The sequence below is a fragment of the Folsomia candida genome, unplaced genomic scaffold, assembly GCF_002217175.1.
Source record: "Folsomia candida strain VU population unplaced genomic scaffold, ASM221717v1 Fcan01_Sc014, whole genome shotgun sequence".
NCBI lineage: Eukaryota > Metazoa > Arthropoda > Collembola > Entomobryomorpha > Isotomidae > Folsomia > Folsomia candida.
This window is the reverse complement of record NW_019091206.1, coordinates 3,562,240-3,585,941: the sequence shown is the minus strand read 5'-3', so window position 1 is coordinate 3,585,941 and position 23,702 is coordinate 3,562,240. Positions and strand designations below refer to the sequence as shown.

Genomic DNA, 23,702 nt, shown 5'->3' with positions numbered 1-23,702 from the left:
CTAAAATTAGCGCCTCTCCATCATCACTAATCACATTGGGCAGTCCTTTTTCAAATTCAATATGTGGTATATCCTCTCGAATCTGCTCAAATAACTTTGGCTGATATTCCTGATAGCAATACTTCACATTATTTACTGGCGGATCCAAAAGCTCCATGCGGCGAGAAAGCAGCTTTGCAGTCAAAGTACTTTTTCCTGATTGAGTTCCCCCAACAATAGCCATTGTGAAGGGGGTTTTTAGCGTAATGTCAATGTCACCCTCCATCATACATACATGGGAATATCTTTGTGTCCGTGTGCTAGCGTAGTCAAATGATCAATGACACAACGTTTCGTATCAAAGCCATTAAGACCCTTCTTCATAGCTGTATTCGTTCGAAGGGCGTGTTTACGGCTTAGAATTGATTTAATCACCACACTAGTTTGAATATTTTCGTCCAAGACTTTCCAATATTAGTCAAAAGTGATTTGATTGGCAATTGCGGCTTTCTTGATTCCCTTGGCCACTTTTTTGGTATGTATGGTCATCTTTCCGTTTTCAATTGAAAGTGCTTGAGCTCCGTACATTTTTGGTTTTGATGCTGCAAATCGAAAGATTACACTTTTTGGCATTTCGTCCTTCATCTTTCCGAGACGCTTCTTGTTTTCTTGATTATTTAAGTGAGAATGCATTCCAGCATAATCACTCAAGTCAAAACGTTCCTTGTTCTCCACCATGTCTTGGTAAAAATCACGAGTTTCCACGTGATAGACCAGTGAATCCGTATCACCGTAAAGAACTCTAGCTTTGTCACCATACTTTTCCTTCATGTAATGGTAGTGGAACTCGTACATGAAGCATTTTGAAATTTCTAGAATGGATATTCCAACAGCGACTGGTTTATCCAAAAGCACTTGAGTCACTTTCTTGACAGCCAGGTGCACTTTATCGTTAATGGTAATAATCCGCTCATAAGTCGGTTTGTTTACAATCCTCTTGAGCTGCTTTTCTGTGGTAACGACTGAAATTGACATCCGTTTCCTCTTTTGTTCTATTGTTTTCCCAAAAGATGCGTTGTTAAGCTGAAAGTACACTATGTATAAGTATGTTTGAAATACTAATAAAAATTGTTTATGATTGAATTACTTACCAACTTAAAAAAGTCTTTTTCAAAGTCTGTCGTTGCTTGTTTCCTCATTTCTGTGTTAAACAGAATAAAGGCTTTCATCCAAGCCCGCTGAGAAAATTTAACGGCGCGATGTATTCTAGTAATTACAAGTCCAAGCTTGATGTACATCTTCAAGTTGCGATAATGTGTCACATAGTGCACTTTTGGGAGCAGGTCAGCTACAAGTTTGGAGTTCTTGAATGTAGACTCGGGAATTTGTAGATCTTGCATCTGTTGAAGCTGATGTGGAGTCAATTCCTCCTTACTGACGCATCTCTTCGTCGGAGCTGGCGGGTAGTCGTTTAACTTATTATGTATGGTTGGCGGTATCTCAAGGTCTACTTCGAAGAAGTAACCAGTCTCAGCGTCGTCTTTGAGTGAATTTACAAAAGCACTTGGATTTGCTCGTACTCTGTCCAGCTCATATTCAGTTAACCACTTGTAGTCTTTTTCGGGAAGGGCTGAACACATTGCAGAACCGTAAAGATTATTAATGTCCAGGAACGAAATATAACTGCTGGTCTTTGTTTCATCGTACTTCTCTCCCATGTACTTATTATTCGCTTCAGCTGCACGAATTCCTCCAACTCCGCACACCCCGCCTCGAAGTGCTGTTTCACACCAGCAATGCATTGTAACATCCACATAGTCCAATTTTGCTTTGCCCATTTTACAACAAGCGTCGTACGCAATCATTGGCAGACTAAAATAGTGCGCCAAGTCCAAGTTGTAAGAGTCCCATAAGATTTCTCTGCTCCTTTCCATACAATCAGCTAGCAACGTCACATCTAGGAGTACGTAGAGATTATGCCAATCTCCAAGATTTTGCACGTCGAAACTCTCCCAGACTTGTTTAGCATGATCATATACTTTCTGATCAAGTGGCTGGTCATTCAGATCGTTGTAAAACTCCTTGATTGGCGGAAGTTGGATCTCTTCAAAATTCGCGGGCGACTGCATATGTGTATATGGATAGGCACCTTTCTGTAGCAGCAAGTCTACATTGATTTGCTGCCCCAACTCTTGAATTTCTTGATCAGTTCCTGCACGGTTGTAAAGTTTCATTATATTTTCTGCTTTGCCGAAAATCTCCTTGGTAAGTTTAAATCGTCAGTGTTGTTTTTCTTTAAAGTGTTTGTAAGATTTTCTAACGAAGAACTCAAGAATGAGTACGAGTCACAAAATCTAATTTGATTTTTCACTGTAAATGACATAAACTTTTCAGAAGAGCACGGTATTATTGTCGCGTCCATCGTCTCGTCGAACGCCTGTAAAAGAAAGTGGGAGTCATATGATTTTAGATTGTGAATAAAACATGGTGATATTGCGCTGATTGATGCCTCCCAGTTACAGCTGTTATGAGCTAAACCAAGGAACTTTCCTGTACAGTGATCATGGTGGAAAACAGCCATGTTGGGTCTGTCTTTAAAATCCCAGGACATTTCTTCCAAGCTTAGTGTCTTAAACTTTTCCCCACAAAAGTAGCATGGATCCAGTTGGGTAGGATCCTCACGTATTTGCTTCTTAAGCCTAGCTTTCAGTTGAGGGCTAATAATCATAGATTTAGAACTTTCACGTTGGAGTTCTTGGATGATTTCTTTACGAAATTTCTGGTCTTCTAGTATATCATCAAAAAACAGCTTGGCTACATTTTTCTCTTCGTCGTCAGTCCGGTACACGCTCCAGTTAACTGCTTTTCCTTCCCAGTCAACACAAACCCAAGCGTAACCTGATGGAATATGATCAGAATCTCCTTCTTCAACCTCTAACCCACTCGCAATCCGTTTTCTACAAGTTTTCTCCTTTCTGACAAATGCTTCGAAATCAGCATAGTAGCGAAACGGGGAACGAACCATTCGATGATACTGGTTGAAAAAGTAGTAGGGTTCTTCCGGTACATCAGTTTTTTGTAATTTCATTTGGTAGCAGAACTCACGATGGTCCATAGCTGACTCGAGTGTAGTGAATGTATTGAGACAATTACGACATGGATGTTGATAGTGTGCACCAGTTCTTAGTAAAGATGATAAGTCCCTGATGAGATTGAAATGGGAATTGTTGCCATCTTCTGTTTCTTCAATAACTAGAAGTAAATCAACCTCGATCAAGTTGGATTTTCTCACTGGTTCACTTCTTTTATTAATTCTGTCCTTTAGTTTAAACTCGGCTATCCTCTGAGACATGTAGAGTGGGAATATAGAATTTCTTATGGCACGGTGAACTGACTTTTTCTGGAGGCTGTTCAACGCAGCAAATGGCTCATCGCGATATTTCCGATATTCTGCTTTTGCTGCGTCTTCTTCCTCATAGCCTAATACACTAATAGCAAAACTAGGATTCTGTTTTTCAAATTTAGGAAGCTGACCAAGCGTCATGGGGAAGACAAGTCCGTCAAAGTTGAGTTTCTTCTGCTTTAACACTTTTTGGTATTCTTTAATATTTTCATCATATCTATAACTGTTTTTACCCCATCGCTTTTTGAATCCACACACATCCTCGTGTGCCAAGCAAGAGTACATGAAGCATTTAAAATCGTCAACGTCATTTACACGATTGTCAATGTTAAGCAGAACACTTTTTTCTTAAATTGTAGCAAATTATTGTTCGGTATATAAGCCCCTGCTTTGAATGGAGCGAAGGGTGAAATGCTGAACTGAAGTTTGGAAATAAAGTCTAAAATCCAACCACTTCCCTTGTTAGTGAAGTCGTTCACTGATTCGATTAACTTGAAAGCAATGCTATTAATTATTTCAGGTATGAAATGACTCTGGCGGATAGTATGTGGATAAGCCTTAAATACTGGGTCCGGATTCGTATGCTTCATTAAATCATTATCATCTTGTTCAATTTCTTCAAAGTTGATGACGTCAGTAGCTAAATACGGACGGACAAAATGTGCCTCCATCTCGGTAGCTATTTTGATGCATCTATGCTCGTCCAGCTCCGTCTGCACAATAGCTACAAGTTCGCTAACAATTAATTTAAAAACATTGGCCACGTCAGTATAAGTGTAATTGTTTGTGTCTAATTTATAAACTCGCACTGTATTTAGCACAGTGTGAGAATGTCGAAGACGGTTATCGAGCCCTTCACCTTGTTGAGTGAAGAATAACGGTTCTGCAGCCGTTGCCCCATGATTTTGCTGATAATGCATATCTAACGATCCCTTATAAGAGAAAACTTGACCACAAATTGTACATTTTCCAGTTTTGTAATCCAGTTTAGATTGTTTTCGAGGGGGTTCAGGTTTTGGCGTAGGAATAGTTGGCAGTGATGGTGATGGGACATCTTGAAAGTCGTTGAGTATAGCAGAGCAGTGACTTGGACAATGTCTTCCAGTACAAAAAGTGCACTTCACACTGTGATGATTTTTACAAATATTGCAAAGTTTAACGATGTCAGGTTGAGAAAAAGGTGTGGAGTTAACGGCGGTATTTGTGCATACATTAGCACAATGAATTTCAGCACAAGATTCGCAATGAACAATATGGAATTGTCCACAAGAATCGCAGAAATTTTCCCAAGGTGTTGTATCCATCTTGAAGTCTGATGGTAGAATGAGATTTAAAGTTATTGACCTGGGCAGTTTAATCATTTTCTTGAAAAGTAGGTTTTAAATGGATATTTCTGAGAATTATTCATTACTGGAGCCAAAAGTCAGGTGTATTTCTAAGAATTATTCATTACTGGAGTCAAAAGTCAGGTGTATTTCTGAGAATTAGATGCCCCAGCTGCATTTTTATTCCTAGCGAGCCAAAATTCTTGGAAATCCTTTATGTATAAATATAATTTCTTAAAATAGTGACCCTTCAGGTGTACACCTGCATTTCTTGGAATTGTAGGTGTATAAGAGTGACCCCAAAATTAATGCTCATTTCTTGGAATTGTAGGTGTATAAGAGTGGCCCCAAAATTAATGCTCATGTCTTGGAATTGTAGGTGTATAAGAGTGGCCCCAAAATTAATGCACATTTCTTGGAATTGTAGGTGTTGAGACCCTAAATTAATGCTCATCCAGGTGTATAAGAGTGACCCAAAATTAATGCGCATTTCTTGGAATTGTGGTTGACCCTAAATTGTCCTGGTTGTCTCCTCACAATACTGAAAGGTTAGAAAAGGGTTCATCCTTCCTTGCAGCTTTTTACCCTTCCCCTCGTCGTGATAGCATGTAGGCTCCACTCTATATTTCCTCAATTACTTTCATCTATTTTTAACTTTCTATTCCTTCCACCATACCGCATTTTCCCTAATTCTGTCAATTTCTCCTCAGCATTCGCCATTACAACATTTAGAATTCACAATTCCCGTTTCCCCACGTTCCAGTCTCAAATTCCCTACGTTCCCTTCTCAAGTTTTACCATGTCGACGTACTCAAGGTCAACTCCAATAACTTCGGTTAAATTGTACGACATAAAATATCAAGAAATATTTTCGTATCGAAATTCTGATAGAATTACTGTATGCTATATTAGTTTCCACAAAGACTTTACCAAGATTATGAAGTGGTTAAGTGAAATACGCGAAGCTAAAATTGATATTACAAAATATCAGTTTTACAACAAAAAATCAAAAGTAATTCAACATATCTTGATCAAGTTGGTGAAAAGAATCTCTAACGAAAAACTCCGGATTTGTCTAGGAAAAAGATTGGAAAGACTTCGAGATTTATTTGCAAGTTTTTTTTTTAAATTTATTTTTTCACTAATTCCTAATTTCTATCTCAGCAAAGGCTTTATTTTTTCACTAATTTCTAATTTCAACCTCACCAAAGTAACATTTATTAGGATAGGTTTTATGAGCACATCATCCTAACTCGAGTTTTTTTACAATTCTTATGTTGCAATGTCCTGACAAATCCTGATTAAACTCGTTAAATTTTTAGTATTTTTGTTGCAATGTTCTGCAGTATACTGATAAATTTATGAGCATAATTTTTTATCAACCTCACCGAACTGTTTTAGTTTTTAGTATTATTTTGTATATAATAATAATTTACCTTATCGCGAGAAGAAAGTCATAGTTGCAGAAGAAATAATGCATACTAGTAGAAATTGTTTTACCGTCAAGGGATGAATCAATACAAAAAAATTTAAAAACTGCTGTGCATGTTATTTCAACGTTCGCCGGTGTTCGTAATGACGACAGGAAGCCATTGGTCGTACAGTCATATGCTCCAAAAGAGTCGTCAGGTCCATCACCGCTCACATCATACGACCGTAATAAATCCTGTGCTTTGCTTGTAGTGTAAGCATGGTCGACGTCAGAATCCCATTTCAATCTGGCCCAAAGTTTCTGATGGTCCGGTCTCCATTTTGAGACAGGATTTTCGTCGCCAAAAATTGTTGTGGTTAATTGGTCAAGATATTTTTCTCCCCAGCCTCGCCTTAAGACAGCTACCGAAACTGCTTGGAAAACCTATAATAGATCCAAATTTAAAATAAGTAGAAACCCTTAGTAAAAAACTAAACTTAGATGAGTTTGGAATGAAAAGTGAGACAATTCTTAGGGAAAAAAATTAAAAAATCGTTATATAATAAAAATCGTTATATAATCAATAAAAATAAAGCCTTTGGTGAGGTTGAAATTAGAAATTAGTGAAAAAATAAAGCATTTAATTATTTCATTTTTTACAGATTTTCATTTTTGTCCCCATTTTCATGTTAAAATTATATGCATCAAATATTTGCACAAATATTTGGATTTACACAATCCTAACAATCTTAACATAGGGCTTGATTACTGATCATCAAAATTGCCAAAATCAAAACATTTTTAATCATTTTTCGGCTCTGGGAATTTATTTTAAAATTATGCCGACAAATTTTTAAGGCAGGGAGTTGCCAAATTTTCAGAAATATACCAGTCTCTGAAAGCTTTAGAAAAATTGGAACTAACCGAAAATAGTTGACCTTAATTTGTTAAACACTCATCGCCGTCCGTAACTACGTATTTATAATATTTATTATAACCACATTGACCAAATAAGTATAACTTGGCTTTAAAATATTCCAATTTCCATATTTTTTATAACAAATTCAAAAAAATCGATTCACCATACAATGGGATGAATAATTTCGTGTTTTTCACCATAATTCATAATACACCGCGAGTTGCTATTTGCTGTCTTCGTTGCCCAACTTTAGGTCAAATTTTCTGAAAATTTTCTAAAAATTGCGAATATAACTCGATATATTTATGTAATAAATTTGAATAATTCAAGAGGGAAATTTTGAAAAATATCATTCTAAGCATTAAAAAAATACTATTAAAAAACTGAGTTTTAAAATTTATAAACTATTCAAAAATATATATTAAACTTAAAAAATTTCATCACATTTAAATATATCGGCGGATGAATATTAGCGCCGGCGCGGGTTACTACGCTGGATTTTTCAGCAGTATTTTCTTTTAGGAACGAGTAGTTTAGCTCGCATCTGCGAACCACTTTTATAAGCCCGTCGGCCAATCTTAATCTGCCCCCAATCTTGCGGGAGTCAAAAAAGCAGATACACACATACACATCAAGTGGCTATTCTTTAGCTGATTGTAAAAATTTAATAAATTATTTAAAATTCCTTAATTAAAGCGACGACAATTTTCAACATGATTTCGACGTCTCTTTTGAAACAATGTGTGCGTCGGTATTGTCTCGGTGCGCGACAAACTTTAGCAGTTCGGGATCGAATTCGCGACAAGAGGGAGCAAGGCCAACCTGGGCGGTGGGGTCAAGAGGATAGAAACACAGCATAAAAAGGTCACTTGTTTATCAGCATATTTTAGCTTATCAAAATCCAAACTACTTTCAACCATTTCCGTTTAAAATAATAATACGTGCAATTGTATTTATTACACCATTTTTTTAACAAAGTTTATACTTTGTTCCTTATTGTTTTCAAAATTGTCATTTTATTTTGTTATTTAGGGAAAACTCACTGCTCGAGAACGTGCCCATGTTCTCTGTGACCCTGCAACGTTTACAGGTACTGGTAGTGCTCACGTCAATTTAATTGAATTGCAAATTTTATTAAGTTTCATTTCATTTGCAGAATTTGACATGTTCATGAACACACTTGTGCAGATTGGAGAAATAATAGGTTCGAGTTTCGTGTCGAAATTTTCGTAAATTTTACGGATAAACTGACCAAATCTTTATTTTAGTATCCGGGCGATTCCATCGTGATGGGGAAAGGGCTCATCAACGGAAGGATGACCTACATCTTTAGCCAAGATTTCACCGTTTTTGACGCACACGACCCTGTCCTGAGTGGCGTATAAAGCCTTCGAAAATGATATCGATGCTCTTCTCAATATACGGTATAAGAATAGCAAAATTTAATACTTATGCAAATTAAGAAGTAATTAATTAACTAAATAATTGCATGCGATAACAAATGAGTAGTGAAATTACTTGTTACTTATTTAAATTCTACTCAACATGCGGTAAAAGAATGGCGAGATTTTAACTTAACTATGAATTAGTTAATTTAACAAATTAGTCTCTAATTAATTAACTATATTACTAACACGAAATATACGATAAAAAATAATAGCGAACTTTGTAATAATTTAAATAAGTAAAGAGCATTCAACACACGGTAAAAATTGTAAAATTTCGTAATTATACAAATCAACCCAGTAATTAGTAATTAATTCACAACACGGTCATCAATAAACACTGAACCATAATTAATCAAATTTTAAATCCCCAGAGACCTGATGTCCTTCCTCCCCTCGTCCAACCGTGAAGGCGCACCCATCATTGAAGCCGTGGATCCTTGGGATCGCGACGTTCCCATTCTCGATGGCGTCGTCCCACTCGAATCGACACAAGCTTACGACATGGGCGACGTCATCCTCGGCGTGGTCGACGATCGCGAATTTTTCGAAATTATGCCCGCCTACGCCAAAAATATTAAGATTGGGTTCGGCAGGATGAACGGAAGGACGGTCGGGATTGTCGGGAATCAGACTAAAGTGGCAGCAGGTAATTAGCTAACTAACTATTCATAGGACTAGATGACTTATCAACAAAATGGTCAAAATCAGCACATTTTCAATCATTTCTCGTCAGCCTTTACAATTGCAAAATTATTCTTTTACAATATAATAAAATATATATTATATGATTATATGAACACGAATCCACCTTAACGTACTGATATTTTTTTTCAGGCGTACGATGGTGCTTACGACGTCATGTCATCCAAACATTTACGCGGCGATGTCAACTACGCCTGGCCGACGGCCGAAGTTGCCGTGATATCATCGAGCCGAGAGCCACACGGAGGAGAATTTGTCAAGATTTGGATGCTCTAGCCAACAAAAAATTGACTAATCCGTGGAAAAAAACATGGAAATATTCTATTGTAAAATATTTAGGATAGAATAAATTCATGACAAATTTTATTTTGGTTATGAAATATTCTATAGGAAAAATTGAATCTGAACAAATTTAGACTATTTTACGGCCCAGAGTTTATTTTGTGATATTTCGAAAATAAATCCGATCATAACGAACGCTAATTGTTATCCGTATATTTGTGTGGTGTAATTATTTGTCCGCATTTTTTTGACATTTTGCTTGTCATAATTCCATTAAATTTGAAAACAACCAAACGTAATTGTTATTTTTCTGCGACTTTTGTACGGGTGTAATCTGCGCATATTTTATTTTCTGGCTTAATTTTGCTCGTATTAATTTTACTTCATAATTGCGCAACTCAATTATTAAGGGGTGAAAGCCCTTTATAAGATCGTTATGTCCGTCTGTCCGTCCGTCCGTCTGTCTGTCCGTAGCTCCGATAACTTTTGAACGAAAAGACATAGACACTTGAAATTTTGAACGTAAACTCCTAACGTCAATGGACAGGAAGAGTTCGAAGATGGACACTGTGACATCGTCACCTGTGACGATGACGTCGTCACAGTGACGAAAAGTGACGAAAAAGTGTCACGTGTCAGTTTTGACATGTGACACATCATTTTTGACTATTTTTCAATGAGGAATTCGAAAATTCATGTCATTTTGTGTTTGGACGTCACCTGTGACGAAGACATCGTCACAGTGACGAAAAGTGACGAAAAAGTGTCACTTGTCAGTTTTGACATGTGACACGTCATTTTTAACTATTTTTCAATGTCAAATTCAATGGTGACCTCCATTTTGACCTCAGAGGTCATGTAAAGGTCATAGGACATATCTATTTCAATTTCAACTGAAATTTAACCCCGAATTCATTGGTGACCTCCATTTTGACCTCAGAGGTCATATAAAGGTCACATAAGGGTTATCAACTGTTAAATTTGACACAAATAAGACACAAAAGTCGAAAACACGTCAGAAGTGTCAATCTTAACAAATTTTCGAACAATTTGATATTCACATTGACGTTTGACACTCCTTTCACCCCTTGGTTACATGCGTTGTAACGGTTTATTATTTTTGTGATTATTTTGTCACGTAATTAGTGCGTATTTTATTTTGTGGCGTAATAATAGGTTAAACAATAATATATTATATAATTAATTTGAAATTATTAAAATCATTAAAATTATAGGGATGAGTTTTCGAGCGCTGAATTTTACGGGTTGTGTACATAAATCGAATCCAAGATAGAATAGACTACCCCCAAAACTACCATCACTACCTTGTTCCATATCGTCATCCATGATCAGTGGTCACTTTTTTGTCCCTGATGATGACAAGTAACAAAAATCCAAAATTTTTACCAATTTTTGCAATCTTGAACGCCGTTATGAATTTATTTAGATAAATTTATATGAAACTATTAATTTTTTGAGGGACTCTTAGATTAAAGTTTGAGTTAGGGAACAGTCTGGGCATCCTAGTGAGCGAGTTGACTTTTTCTCCTCGCCACTTACCAGTAATGTAAATGATTTTTGTCACTAAGACTTCTAATTTGCAGCTAATACAAAATGGATTGATTTCGTTTTGGTGGCAATAAATTCCCAAGTTTGTGCTTTACAATTGCCATGTTGCATAAATTCCATAATAAATCTCGGTGAAAAGTATTGGACTGAAACATGATATGAGTCCATGTTTCAGTTCAATACTTTTCTCTGAGATTTATTATGGAATTTATGCAACATGGCAACTGTAAAGCACAAACTTGGGAATTTATTGCCACCAAAACGAAATCAATCCATTTTGTATTAGCTGCAAATTAGAAGTTTTAGTCGAAATTTTTCTCCTTTTCTGGTTCGCGATGCCCCGTTTGGAGAGTGGGAACGGTCACTCTCTAAACCCAAAGCAACTTTTTACATGCAACTGCCTGCATTGTTTACATGAAAATCAGCTGCTCTGTTCGCCCCGCCCCCCCTCATTTGCAAAAAATCTCTCGGCACACAAGGAGACGCAACCGTCGTCTCTGTCTTTTAGTTATGAGATTTTTTCAACGTATATGCATTCTTAAGATCATCATTTGGAATTAAAAATTGTACTGGTCATTATCTCGTAAAATTAATCAATTCCAATTTTGGAAATTCTGATACTGGTAACTTTTTTACCCTACGATAATTTTGAATTTCGACTTTCACAAAATTTTGTAATCTTGAACGCCGTTATAAATTTATTTTGATAAATTATATGAATCTCAGATTAAATATTATTTGGAATTGAAAATTTTGTAATCTTGAACGCCGTTATGAATTTATTTTGAATGCCGTTTTTGTTAAACGGTTTACTTTAGTTAGAAAAGATACAAAATTTTAATTGTGTAAAAATGTATAATTTAGTTGGATAAAAATGTATGAAATAAAAATTATTCAAATAAATTATAGCGTCTCATTTATAAATTATGGTAGAACTACTGGCTAGGATTTTTAGGAATAAATTCTTTTTGAAATTTCCGTTCCCTGGCCAACGAATTTTCAATTTCAGGTCAATATTCGAGTCTTCGTCTGGAATGAAAACGAATAACTTTCTCATTTTCAATTCAGCTTCAGAACTGAGAACATTCCCTGAATTTCTCTCTACAAAATCTTGTTTTTTGAATTTTCTTTCCCGATGGCTCCAAAGAGAACAAATTCCGGAACTCCTCCCTCCAAAAGACGAAGACTTCAGCGTCCTCCTCGACCAATAACGGGATGGTGTCGATTTGTTCAGGAGTTCATTTTTTCCAAAAAGTACGACCCCAACTCTTTCCGAGAAGCAGCAGCATTGTGGAAAAAACTATCAGATGAGGACAAAAACCAGTACAAAAATAAATTTCCCGAAGAGAACACCGAGAGACTGAAGGCTATCCAAATGTGGCAACAACAAAACCGAATTCTGCGTCGCCCACCTACTTGCTACGGACTGTAAGTGTATTTAAATTAACCTTATAAAAACTAATTAATTTTGACCTGGATACCATTTAAAAACGGAATTAAAAATGGTTTCTATTGCATTTGGGGGCGGATTTACTAGGGGGCAGAATACCATTGAGACCGACTTGTGGGGCGGTGATAAAATCAGTTGGGGACTTAATTAATGCAAACCGATTTTGAATATTCTACTGATGCAGTTATGATTTATTAGAGACCTGGAACTGATTCGACAACAAAAATTAGAACATAATACATTTTTAACATGAAATTGCAACTGAACCAAATGAACACACGATATTAATTTTGATAAAAAGATCGGATTTGATTTTGATAGTACTACAAAAATAAACTAAACGAATAAATCGTCATCATTCATGTCATCAATTTGATGACACTGATTTTGGGATGCATTTTATATTTTAAACAAGTTATTAGCTATAATTTTGTCCTTCAGTGTTCTGTGACTTGTTCCGATCGGTGGTGACACTATTGCGAATATATTAGCTAAAGAGAACGTTGTGATAATTTTAAAAAATATGAACTGTATCATATTTACAACATGATACAGGTCAGAGGTCAACGCCGACCAATTTATTAGCGGCGCCAATGTTGGATAATTTTTCGGGGGCGCGGCGTGACCTCTGATGCACTTCCTCCGAGTTCCTCCCCCCACTACAACTACAACTCTAAACTCTAAAAAAATTAGTTCAGGCTTGAAGAAAAACCAACGACAAATAAGGAGGAAAGAATGGAACTGAGAAAATTTTCTCGGTCATTTAATTTTTATTTTTTCCTACACCCTATTGATGTAGCCCGGTCTCAACGGAATTCTGTAACCATACACCTTATTGGTGGAATCCGTCGCTAAGGCGAAAAATTTGGCCTACACCTTATTGGTGTAGTCCGTCGCCAAGAGATCGAAATCGCCCTCCACCTTATTGGTGGAATCCGTTTTTAAAAGGTTAAGAAAACTTATCGGATTTTCCGCAGAAATTTGGCCGATTTTTCTGCAGAAAAACTGAATGCAGAGCGAAACTATGCATAATTATGCGCACACGGTTCTGCATAATACATCGGCAGAAATTTTCTGCAAAATCATGCATGTTTTTCTTGCAGATATGATTGAAAACCATTTATGCAGAATCCTATACACGATTTTCATTTTGTTTTTTTTGTGACAGATTTGTCCGTCTAATGTGGACATGGGAGCGGTTAAGACTCCAGCGACTCTCCTTTAAAGACGCTGCCCAATTCATCGCCCTTCGTTGGAGAGAATTCGACCCGAAGGAGAGAATAAAAATCGAGGAGAGAGCGAGAGAATTGATTCGACGCTATAATCGCCAAATTAAGAAAGTACGTAAGAGTACATAATAAAAAAATTGATGCAGTTTTTCTGAACTTTCTCCTTGAAATTAAATTATGATGATTGATGGAAGCTAATCTAGGGTCATTTCTTTCAGGTAGGCGATGGAAAACAGCTCTCTTCGCGATGGTTCGAGATGCCAAAATTGGATGTCAACTACAGCCCTCGAGAACAGCCCATTGATGAGCAAGTCACGGAAGACGAAGATGACGAAGATACTTTGGATGTCGAAAACATCGAGATTATATTCGAGGAAGGGTACATCTTCGCAGATCAAGGCTGCTGCATTCCTCAAAGGGAGTAAAATTAGAATTTTTTTCCAAAATTATGTGATTTTAAGATCAAAATGTACAAATACTTAAATTTAAGGGTGTAAAAATTGTGAACCAACAAAATTTAAAGTAAATCCTAGTACTAAATTAATTGATAATTGGCCCAGAATTTATTGTCTTATTAGTCAGTAGTCTTATTAGTCATAAGATCAAGAGTGGGACAAATAATTCATTTATACTACTCATAATTATGCAAACTCACTGTATTGAATCAGAATATCTACGTTTTACTTAAAATAATATGCGAAGTCGCCCATATCCTTCTTGTCGCCGGCATCCAACTCGGTCTCCGTGTCACTCATCTCCGAAGTCTTCCAGTCCTCGTCTTCCCAAGTCGATTCGCTCATGTCCAAACAGGAAGACGTGTCACTGGCGAGAAGGGCATTATTATATTTGAGAAGGTAACCTTGATTCACCACAGGGTCGGGACATGGCGCGGGTACCACGTTTAGCAAACTTTCTCCGTGCAAGTTTGGCACCTTTTGGACATTAGCAGCCCTCTAGGCTCTCCGTTCCGTCTTGTTGCGGTTCATGGAATATTTGAGGGATAACCCATTTTCAAACCTGGTTGCGAGGTTGAAAGGGGTGACGGGGGGTTCAAATTCCCAGGCGTAGTCTCTCTTATCTTGGTCCTGTTGGTCAAAAGCTTGCGCCCTGTCTTGAAGCTCTTTCTGATTGTTGGAGATCTTGGTTGATATGGAACTGCGCCTACTTCCGCTGAATGTATCTCGGTACGGCATTTTTCAGAAAAATTACTGGTTCGGTACGGAAATTTTTAAAATTTTTAGTGAAAAGGAAAACTCAACTTACAAGTTTGTCCGAGAAACATTAAACTTGCAAAAATTTTCATGCTAATTATATTATGAATTGTTTTCAGAAGATTTGAAACTCATTGATTAATTCTTATCATTTTTCATGCAATACCTTTCATTGTTTTCAGAAACTTATTTTTTCGTAAAATACTTCGGCGTTTAACTCATTCAAAAATAATTAAATTGAATTAAAATGAATAAATTTTAACAAATAGATACCTAAGATGAGCTTAAGAATAATTAAAGTGCGTTCAGAAGTGTTTTATAAATTTATATATTTGATTAATAAATTTAATAATTGGATTACAATTAATTGAAATTAAGTAATTATAATTAAAGTGCGTTCTATTTTGTTTTATAAATTTTGATTTATTTATTTATCCGAGAAAAATTGAAGTTAAGGATAAAATACGAAATAAATCACAAAATCTGTTCGGAAACTTTTGAGTTGATTTTAAGGCAAAAAATTTCGAGCTACGCAAGTCGCAAAGTAATAGCTTGGTAAGTGGTCATTTATTTATTTTATTTCACGCTCACCCCAAAAAAGTAATAAAATGGGTCATGCAAATTTTCCAAAATAGGTCATGCAAATTTTGTGTTATAAATAAAAAACCCTGATTATTATCTAATTCGCACCGGTAGTATTATTACCTTATCGTACCATGTTAATCGACTCGATAACTCGTCGACAAAAATCGTTAAACTCAGCACGCTTTTATTCATTCATTTCTCGGCTCTAGGAATTAATTTTACAATCCAATTTAAAATTAGAGGAGGCTTCGTCGGAATACATGGGTGTGGTTTGTAAAAGCAATTTATTCAAGCTTTCAATGCTAAACTTTAAATTTTGATTTCAATTTTAAAATTCAAAATTCTAATCTGAATTTTACTAATTAAATCAAGAAAACCTCTATGATTATCGAATATATGCCCAAGCAAACATTTTTTGTCAAGCTCGATTAATTAAATTCCAAGTCTGTCGCCCACTTTCGCCAAAATATTGTCAATTAATATGAGAGCATCAAAGCGCTGCGAGGGAAAGTTCAAATTTCTCCATATAACTCGCCACAGCAGTCTAAATCCTGCCCGGTGAAGGAGCCAACCTCGAAATCCGAGTGTTGAACTCTCATTCTTCATTTCACTCACAACAACAATTTTGAACTTTTCTCCAAAATTTGTAATTCGTTCGTCAATTTAATTTTAAAAAGTGAAAATTTTGAAATGTCGACCACCACAAATACCTCTTCGACTGGGGAGCGGTTCCACAGAGGTGAAATTTTTTAACCCGAATTGTTAAAAAATATGTTTCCTTATTTTTTCAAAATTGTCATTTTATTTTGTAATTTAGAGAAAACTCACTGCTCGAGAACACCCTCATGTTCTCTGCGACCCTGGAACGTTTACAGGTACTGGTCGTCAATTAAATTAATTGGACATTTGCATTAATTTTCACTTCATTTTCAGAATTCGACATGTTCATGGAACACACTTGTGCAGATTTCAACATGGAGAAAGAAAAGGTTCGAGATTCGTGTTCGTGAAATTTTCCTAGATAATTTTAGACCTGACAAAATCTCTCTCTTTTTCTATTTTAGTATCCGGGCGATTCCGTCGTGACGGGGAAAGGGCTCATCAACGGCAAGCTGACCTACATCTTTAGCCAAGATTTCACCGTTCACCGTTTTTGGTGGCAGTTTGAGTAGCGTACATGCCAAAAAAGTCTGTAAGGTGGGTGGTGCCACATTTACTCAACATTCCGCGACAAATCTTGTATTTTTATTTAATAATGTAAAATAGCAAAGTGAAATTTTAACGACTTTAATGTACGACAAATAGCAAAAATTGCGTAGTTTTTATTAGATAAATAATGTCAAAATGTGCAATTTTTGTTTACTAATTTTATGAAACTTTAGATTTTTTACCAAAATTTATTCGTCCTAAAATTTGGGCAATAATAATTTCGTAAAATTATTTTGGACTAATATTTCCCGACTGTTTTCAAAGTTAGACATTGGGCACCAACCAGTAAGTTTAATTTCGCGAAATAATTGTAATTTCTGCCTACAATCAAAATCTGCACATTAAAAATTCAATCATGCAAATCAAATTTAAATTTTTAAAATATTTTAGCATTTTAGAAAATTTCCAAAAAATTCAATTTGGCAAACAAACCCATATTATTACATTAGCAAATCTAATCATTTTTATTTCAATCCATTATTTAGCAAAGTGTCATTAATTTTGCTAGAAAATGTCAATTTTTGTGTAGAATTTTGTCAATAACTCGTTAATCATCTACCGTTTTTTTTGAGAAAATGGTCTTAATTTTGTCAAAATACCAAATTTTGTTAATAACTCATCTATTATCTATTTTTTGTTCAGATAATGGACCAAGCCATGCTCGTCGGTGCTCCCGTGATCGGCCTGAACGATTCTGGCGGTGCTCGAATTCAAGAAGGTGTCGAATCTTTGGCCGGATATGCCGACATTTTCCAGCGAAACGTCGAAGCTTCCGGGGTCGTTCCGCAAATCTCTTTGATCATGGGGCCCTGCGCGGGCGGAGCAGTTTACTCCCCAGCCCTCACCGATTTCACGTTCATGGTCAAAAACACATCGTACCTCTTCATCACGGGACCCGACGTGGTCAAGTCGGTCACCAACGAGGACGTCACCCAGGAACAGTTGGGCGGCTCAAAAACGCACACGACCCTGTCCGGCGTGGCGCATAAAGCGTTCGAAAATGATATCGATGCTCTACTCAATATACGGTAAAAGAATAGCAAAAGTTTAATTTGGTTATGTAAGTTTATCAGCAATTAATTAAGCAATTACTGCTAAATATACGATAACAAGATATTGCGAAAGTAGTTATAAACTAATTAATTAATATGTACTACTGACAGTAATGACAGGAAAATTTGGTGATTATGCAAGTTAATCAGTAATTAATTAACTAAATTATTATTAATGATAACAAATTAATACCGAAAATAGTTCTTAATTACTCAAAAAAAGTAATTAACTTGTTCAACTTAATATACGGTGAAAGAATAGCACAATTTCGTAATTAATTAGCTAAATAATTAATGCTAAATATAAGATAACAAAATAATAGCGAAATTAGTAAATAATTAAATACCATCACATAGTAAGAACAGCAAAATTGGTTAATTATGCAAATTAATATGTAATTACTTAACTAAATAATTAATCCTCAACTCACCGTAGCAAAATAATAGTAGGATTAGTTAAGTTAATTAACTAAATAACTAATGCTCAACATACTTAATTATTTAATTAATTAAGTAAATCAATAATTAATTAAATTCTAAACCTTCAGGGACCTGATGTCCTTCCTCCCCTCGTCCAACCGCGAAGGCGCTCCCATCATTGAAGCCGTGGATCCTTGGGACCGCGACGTTCCCGTTCTCGATGGCGTCGTCCCACTCGAATCCACACAAGCTTACGACATGGGCGACGTCATCCTCGGCGTGGTCGACGATCGCGAGTTTTTCGAAATTATGCCCGCCTACGCCAAAAATATTAAGATTGGGTTCGGCAGAATGAACGGAAGGACGGTGGGGATTGTCGGGAATCAGCCCAAAGTGGCGGCTGGTAATTAACTAATGAATTAATTTACGTAGGACTCCAGGACTCATCGTCAAAATCTGCACATTTTTAATCATTTCTCCGCTCTGGGAACTTATGTTAAAATTCTGAACGACGAATTTGCAGTTAGTGAGTTGATTTATGGAAGGGCGTCGAGTTTTTTAAGCCAGTTTCAAAGAGTTCCGATTTTTCTGAAGGCTTCTTAAACTTGAGATCTCCTCTTTCAAAAAGTGTCAAAAACTGAAGTGTAACTTTTAAAAAAATGGGAACAACCTGCTCTACAAATTTGTCGTTCAGAATTTTAAAATAAATTCCCAGAGCGGAGAAATGATTAAAAATGTGCTGATTTTAACGATAAGTCATCGAGTCCTACGTTAGTTAAGTATCTTATAACTAATTAATTGGAGAATTAACTAATTAATGTTTTTTAGGGTACTTGGACATCAACGCTTCCGTCAAGGGGGCGAGATTCGTCCGTTTCTGCGATGCTTTTAACATCCCAATCATAACTTTTGTCGACGTGCCGGGATTTTTGCCAGGAACGGCGCAAGAGTACGGAGGCATTATTAAACACGGTGCTAAACTCTTGTACGCCTTTGCGGAAGCTACTGTTCCAAAAATTACCATTATTACGAGAAAAGTGAGTGCATAACAATTTTAATCGTTTACGAATTTTATGCAGGATTCGCATAATCGTAGACAAGCTATTTAACTTGTGTTTTTTAACCTGCGAAATACTCTTGAGATTTTTTGCGCAGAAATCAGCACAAAAATTAGGACTATTTAGAACAAAGTCAGTATTTCCTTCGATTCAAAAGTTATTGAAGGTTAAAGTTTGATTGAGATGGTTACAAAAATTGGGATTTAACTTCAATAACTACTAACGTAGGAATTGATCCTCAAAATCGTCAAAATCAGAACATTTTTAGTTATTTTTTGGTTCTGGAAATTTATTTAAAATATCGGGACGACGAATTCGTAGAACAGGTCGTTCCCAATTTTGTAAAAAATGTACTCCAGATTTTGCCACTTTTTGAAGAAGACTTCAAGTTTAAGAAACCTCCGCCCTGAAAAATTAGAGCTCGTCGAAACTGGCTGAAAAAATTCAAATCCATTCCATTAATCAACTCACTGCAGATTTCTCGTCCAGAATTTTAAATAAGTTCCTAGCACCAAAAAATGATTAAGAATGTGCTGATTTTTTTGACAATTTTGGTGATAATCAGTTATCGAATCGAGTCCTACGTATATGCAGAGCTACATACTGACTTAACTTTATTTCTGAAATAATCCGGATTGATTTTTGCCCTAAACATCTTGACCGACGGACATACTATTTCGCAAACCGATAACATACATCTGGCTTATCTACGATTATACGAATCCACCTTAACGTACTGATATTTTTTTTCAGGCGTACGATGGTGCTTACGACGTCATGTCATCCAAACATTTACGCGGCGATGTCAACTACGCCTGGCCGACGGCCGAAGTTGCCGTGATGGGTGCCAAGGGAGCCGTCTCGATTCTCTACAGGGGCCAAACCGACGTCAAAAAATATGAGGACGAATACGTCGACAAATTTGTCCCCTCCGCGATCCGAGGCTATGTGGACGACATCATCGAGCCGAGAGCCACACGGGGGAGAATTTGTTAAGATTTGGATGCTCTAGCCAACAAGAAATTGACAAATCCGTGGAAAAAACATGGAAATATTCCACTGTAAAATATTTAGGATGGAAGAAATTCATGACAAATTTTATTTTGGTTAGGAAACCTTCCATAGGAAAAACTGAATCTGAGCAAATTTAGGCTATTTTACGGCCCAGAGTTTATTTTATGATATTTAGAAAATAAAAATCAGATAATAACGAAATTTACTGTTTATCCGTATATTTTTGTGGCGTAATTTGTGCGCATTTTATTCTTTCTTGTGTAATTTAGCTCTTCAAAATTTCTTGACATTTGAAAACGACCAAACTTAATTGTTATTTTTATGCGAATTTTGTGCCGGCGTAATTTTATTCGTTATAATTTCATGAAATTTGAAAATAACAACTTAATTGTTATTTTTGTGCAAGTGTAATTTTGCTCGTCAAAATTTCATTAAATTTGACAATAACGCAACTTAATTATTATTTTAGTCCGTCTATTTTGTCGCGTAATTTGTACGTATTTTACTTTCTGGCGTAATTTTACTCGTCAAAATTTCAATTACAATTATTACTTACACATTTAAATTTTCGCAACCAGTTTTACAAGAATTATTCAGATTACATAAAATGTTCTTCCTCATATTACAAAAAAGTCCGGTCATGTCAAGATAAGATGGGTTGTGCCAAGATAAGTACACCCAGATAATCACGACTAGCGTAAGGTGATGGATTCCGAGGATAAGACGACTTATTGTTAGAGCTTACTGCCACCATTCCAAAGAAGAATATAAAAAACAGAATGAGTGGAAGGACAAAAAAGATGCACACCAAGGAGACTATCACGCAGATTATCATCTTCCGGTTTCTTTGTCGATTTTGATCCATCCTCTCCGCCGCGGCGGGATCCCTCATCCCAGCGTATGGACCACCAGCGTAGACGCCACCACTATAAGCGCCGTACACGCCACCTGCAATAAGCACATTGCTGTTGCTGTACAAAGTTGGGATCAGATCTCGGGTTTTTGAGGTTTTACCCGGGTATTTGGTTATCAAATATGAGCAATACCCACGGGTAGTCGGGGTTTTCGAATTTAATAAAGTAACTAGTTCTTGAATTTTTCGCAGCTTTATTGCGAAATTACAGACAAAGCAGATTGTTTTTTAACAAGTTAATTACCCCGCTTACCCCGACTTCCCTACTTCCCTACTACCCGTGGGTATTGGTCATAGTTTTGCTACCCCAAAATAACCCGGGTAAAACCCCAGGGTATGGGTTTTCAATAGCGAAACCCCGGCATTTTCCTTACCCTGGGTTGGATATGCAGGAGTGTAGGCGGTATTATACTGGCCTTGACCTTGACCTTGACCTTCTGTTTGTGCCATTTGTCGACGAGGGGGGCGGGGGATGAGTGAAAGTTGAGCTTTTCGAACAGTGCGGAGAACCGAGTTGACAATTCTTTATTATAATTTGACAATTGATTATTATTTATATGCCAGAAGACAGCAATTTACGTAATTCCTAAATTAATTACTAATTTAATTTTAGTGCAAATTAACTTGCAATGAATACCCCAAAAAATATATCTTTGCTCTTGGAAACGAAAAATTTATCCCAATTAATTTTGTTTTTTTCAAAAACTTGTTTCCAAAATTCAAAATAAAATCTGAAGAAATTATTTCTCTTTCAAAATTCTTCAAAATTCCCAATGTTATTTGTAACCCAGTTGTACGCGGAGGCATGTTTACGAGCATGGAGCAAAGTGGTGGCGAATTACAAGGAGAGAAAGAAGGCGTTAAAAAATTTGAGGTCAAGAAAATCCAAAAGCCCCCCGACCCCCCACCACCAACACCACTGCCACCACCACCACCACCACGGGGCACCGGAGACCCTCCCACCGGACCACGAGAAGGACCCTTGGAAGGTCAAAATAACCATTCGGGAGCAGCAATAAACCGGCAAAATGGGGACGATGACATGGTTCGACTTGAATTTCTAAAAAAAAATCCTACATTTCCTAAAAATTACTAAAATTCTACATTTTTAACCACTAAAATTCTCCACTGTATAAAGTATTCAATTAATTTGAGCATGAATCTCGCATTTTAATTATAGCTTTGTATTTGAAATTTTCTTTAAACATAAGTAGGACTTGAAGACTCATGGACAAAATCGTGTAAAATCCAGAGCCTAAGTGAGTAGCTGCGGGATGGGTACTTTCCCCAGGGCCGGGCCCCGAAGGGGCCGGGCCATCAGGCTTATTTAAAAATTTGCATAAAAAAATTATAATTTCTTTTAATTATAATTTCTTTTGGGCTTGGCCCAATCTAGTTTTTTTGCGAATTCCTGTTAGGTTACAAGTTCCACGAACAACGAAGTTTTCGGGACAATTGTCTTGTTTATTTATTATTTTTGACGCTTGTTAAAGTACATGTACAGTACCGGTACATGAATCGGAATCAGAGCTCCACGTCGGTGAAATATCGGCCGCAGCCGAAATTTTTACCCTTAATTCTCAGCCAATAATTGTAACAAATATATTTATTTAACTTTGCGATATGAAATATCAAGCTGTTACTCAAATATTGAACGGATAATTTTTAATTTGTTCAATGACCACAATAAGCAGTCCCATATTTTTTAACTGGTGATAATGGGAGAATTTTGCTGCGTGACAGAATTTTAAAAACATTTCTCCACCAAAACCATTCGGATTTTCCAAATGTTGACGCAACTTCAAAAATTACTAAAGGGTTCGGAAAAATTTTCTCCCCACTTACTCCTACAAAAAAACATTAGCTTATTTCTCAAGACTGCGAGACGCAGGGAATCAAGTTTTTTTCTCAGACATACCTTAGTATGTGGTCTTTTCATCACCCACGTTAACCATGTCCACAACTCTTTGCTCGAAGATAAGTGGTCAATTTTCCAAAGTTGTTTTTGGTCCGAAATTGCAATTTTTTTGAACTTTCATTGTTAGCTCCGCTGTTATGCGTGATTTTTGAGACTTGAACATATCCTACTTAAGTATGGACCATTGGTTCTCCAAAACACCCACATCCGGATTTTTATCGGACCACACCCCCTTGCTCCAAACCGCTTTGCCTTGCCTTTCAAATAACGACATGGTCGTTTTTGCCGTGTGATTTACACCACCATCCTGCATGAAAAGTACTAGCTAATATTTGGAAAAAATTCCTTGCTTCTCATGCTATCAAAGCCTTTAGGGTGCATTTTCGCCAGGGCCTCCGCGTGCGGGTGGTAGGTGGTGAACGGCACCAGGGCCGGGCCCCGAAGGGCCGGACCAGCGTTTTGAAAAATTATGAATTTGATAAAAATTTTCTACGCATAAAGAGCGTACGTACTTATTTAAATTTTGCGAATAGAGTTGCCGGTGAGATGAGATGAATTGACACAGACTTCATCTCAACTCAATACCTGGTGAGACGAGATGAAAA

At 36.5% G+C, this 23,702-nt stretch overlaps 4 protein-coding genes and 1 long non-coding RNA gene across 5 annotated transcripts; 3 read left to right on the top strand and 2 right to left on the bottom strand.

Annotated features, from left to right (window-relative positions):
- Nucleotides 1–453: 453 nt before the first annotated feature.
- Nucleotides 454–2,213, bottom strand: LOC110855840. The gene is made up of 2 exons (XM_022104233.1): nucleotides 1,131–2,213; nucleotides 454–1,062 (listed from the first exon to the last, which is right to left on the bottom strand). Exons 1-2 carry the CDS (start codon nucleotides 2,211–2,213, stop codon nucleotides 454–456), a joined length of 1,692 nt encoding a protein of 563 aa, XP_021959925.1.
- Nucleotides 2,214–7,488: 5,275 nt separating this feature from the next.
- LOC118437551 lies at nucleotides 7,489–9,589 on the top strand. Its single transcript, XR_004836171.1, has 6 exons — nucleotides 7,489–7,901; nucleotides 8,070–8,127; nucleotides 8,194–8,241; nucleotides 8,306–8,461; nucleotides 8,857–9,131; nucleotides 9,320–9,589. It is a non-coding gene; the product is annotated as an uncharacterized LOC118437551 (long non-coding RNA).
- A 2,447-nt stretch (nucleotides 9,590–12,036) lies between these two features.
- Nucleotides 12,037–14,216, top strand: LOC118437549. Its single transcript, XM_035856672.1, has 3 exons — nucleotides 12,037–12,466; nucleotides 13,657–13,828; nucleotides 13,936–14,216. The coding sequence occupies exons 1-3, from the start codon at nucleotides 12,174–12,176 to the stop codon at nucleotides 14,140–14,142; spliced, it is 672 nt and encodes a 223-aa protein (XP_035712565.1). The 5' UTR covers nucleotides 12,037–12,173; the 3' UTR covers nucleotides 14,143–14,216.
- Nucleotides 14,217–16,090: 1,874 nt separating this feature from the next.
- On the top strand, nucleotides 16,091–20,484 carry LOC110855888 (propionyl-CoA carboxylase beta chain, mitochondrial-like). The gene is made up of 8 exons (XM_022104293.2): nucleotides 16,091–16,252; nucleotides 16,331–16,388; nucleotides 16,447–16,502; nucleotides 16,578–16,710; nucleotides 17,365–17,750; nucleotides 18,323–18,597; nucleotides 19,023–19,231; nucleotides 20,006–20,484. Exons 5-8 carry the CDS (start codon nucleotides 17,368–17,370, stop codon nucleotides 20,246–20,248), a joined length of 1,110 nt encoding a protein of 369 aa, XP_021959985.2. The 5' UTR covers nucleotides 16,091–16,252; nucleotides 16,331–16,388; nucleotides 16,447–16,502; nucleotides 16,578–16,710; nucleotides 17,365–17,367; the 3' UTR covers nucleotides 20,249–20,484.
- LOC118437550 lies at nucleotides 20,207–21,840 on the bottom strand. The gene is made up of 2 exons (XM_035856673.1): nucleotides 21,554–21,840; nucleotides 20,207–21,214 (listed from the first exon to the last, which is right to left on the bottom strand). Exons 1-2 carry the CDS (start codon nucleotides 21,627–21,629, stop codon nucleotides 20,910–20,912), a joined length of 381 nt encoding a protein of 126 aa, XP_035712566.1. The 5' UTR covers nucleotides 21,630–21,840; the 3' UTR covers nucleotides 20,207–20,909.
- Nucleotides 21,841–23,702: the final 1,862 nt, after the last annotated feature.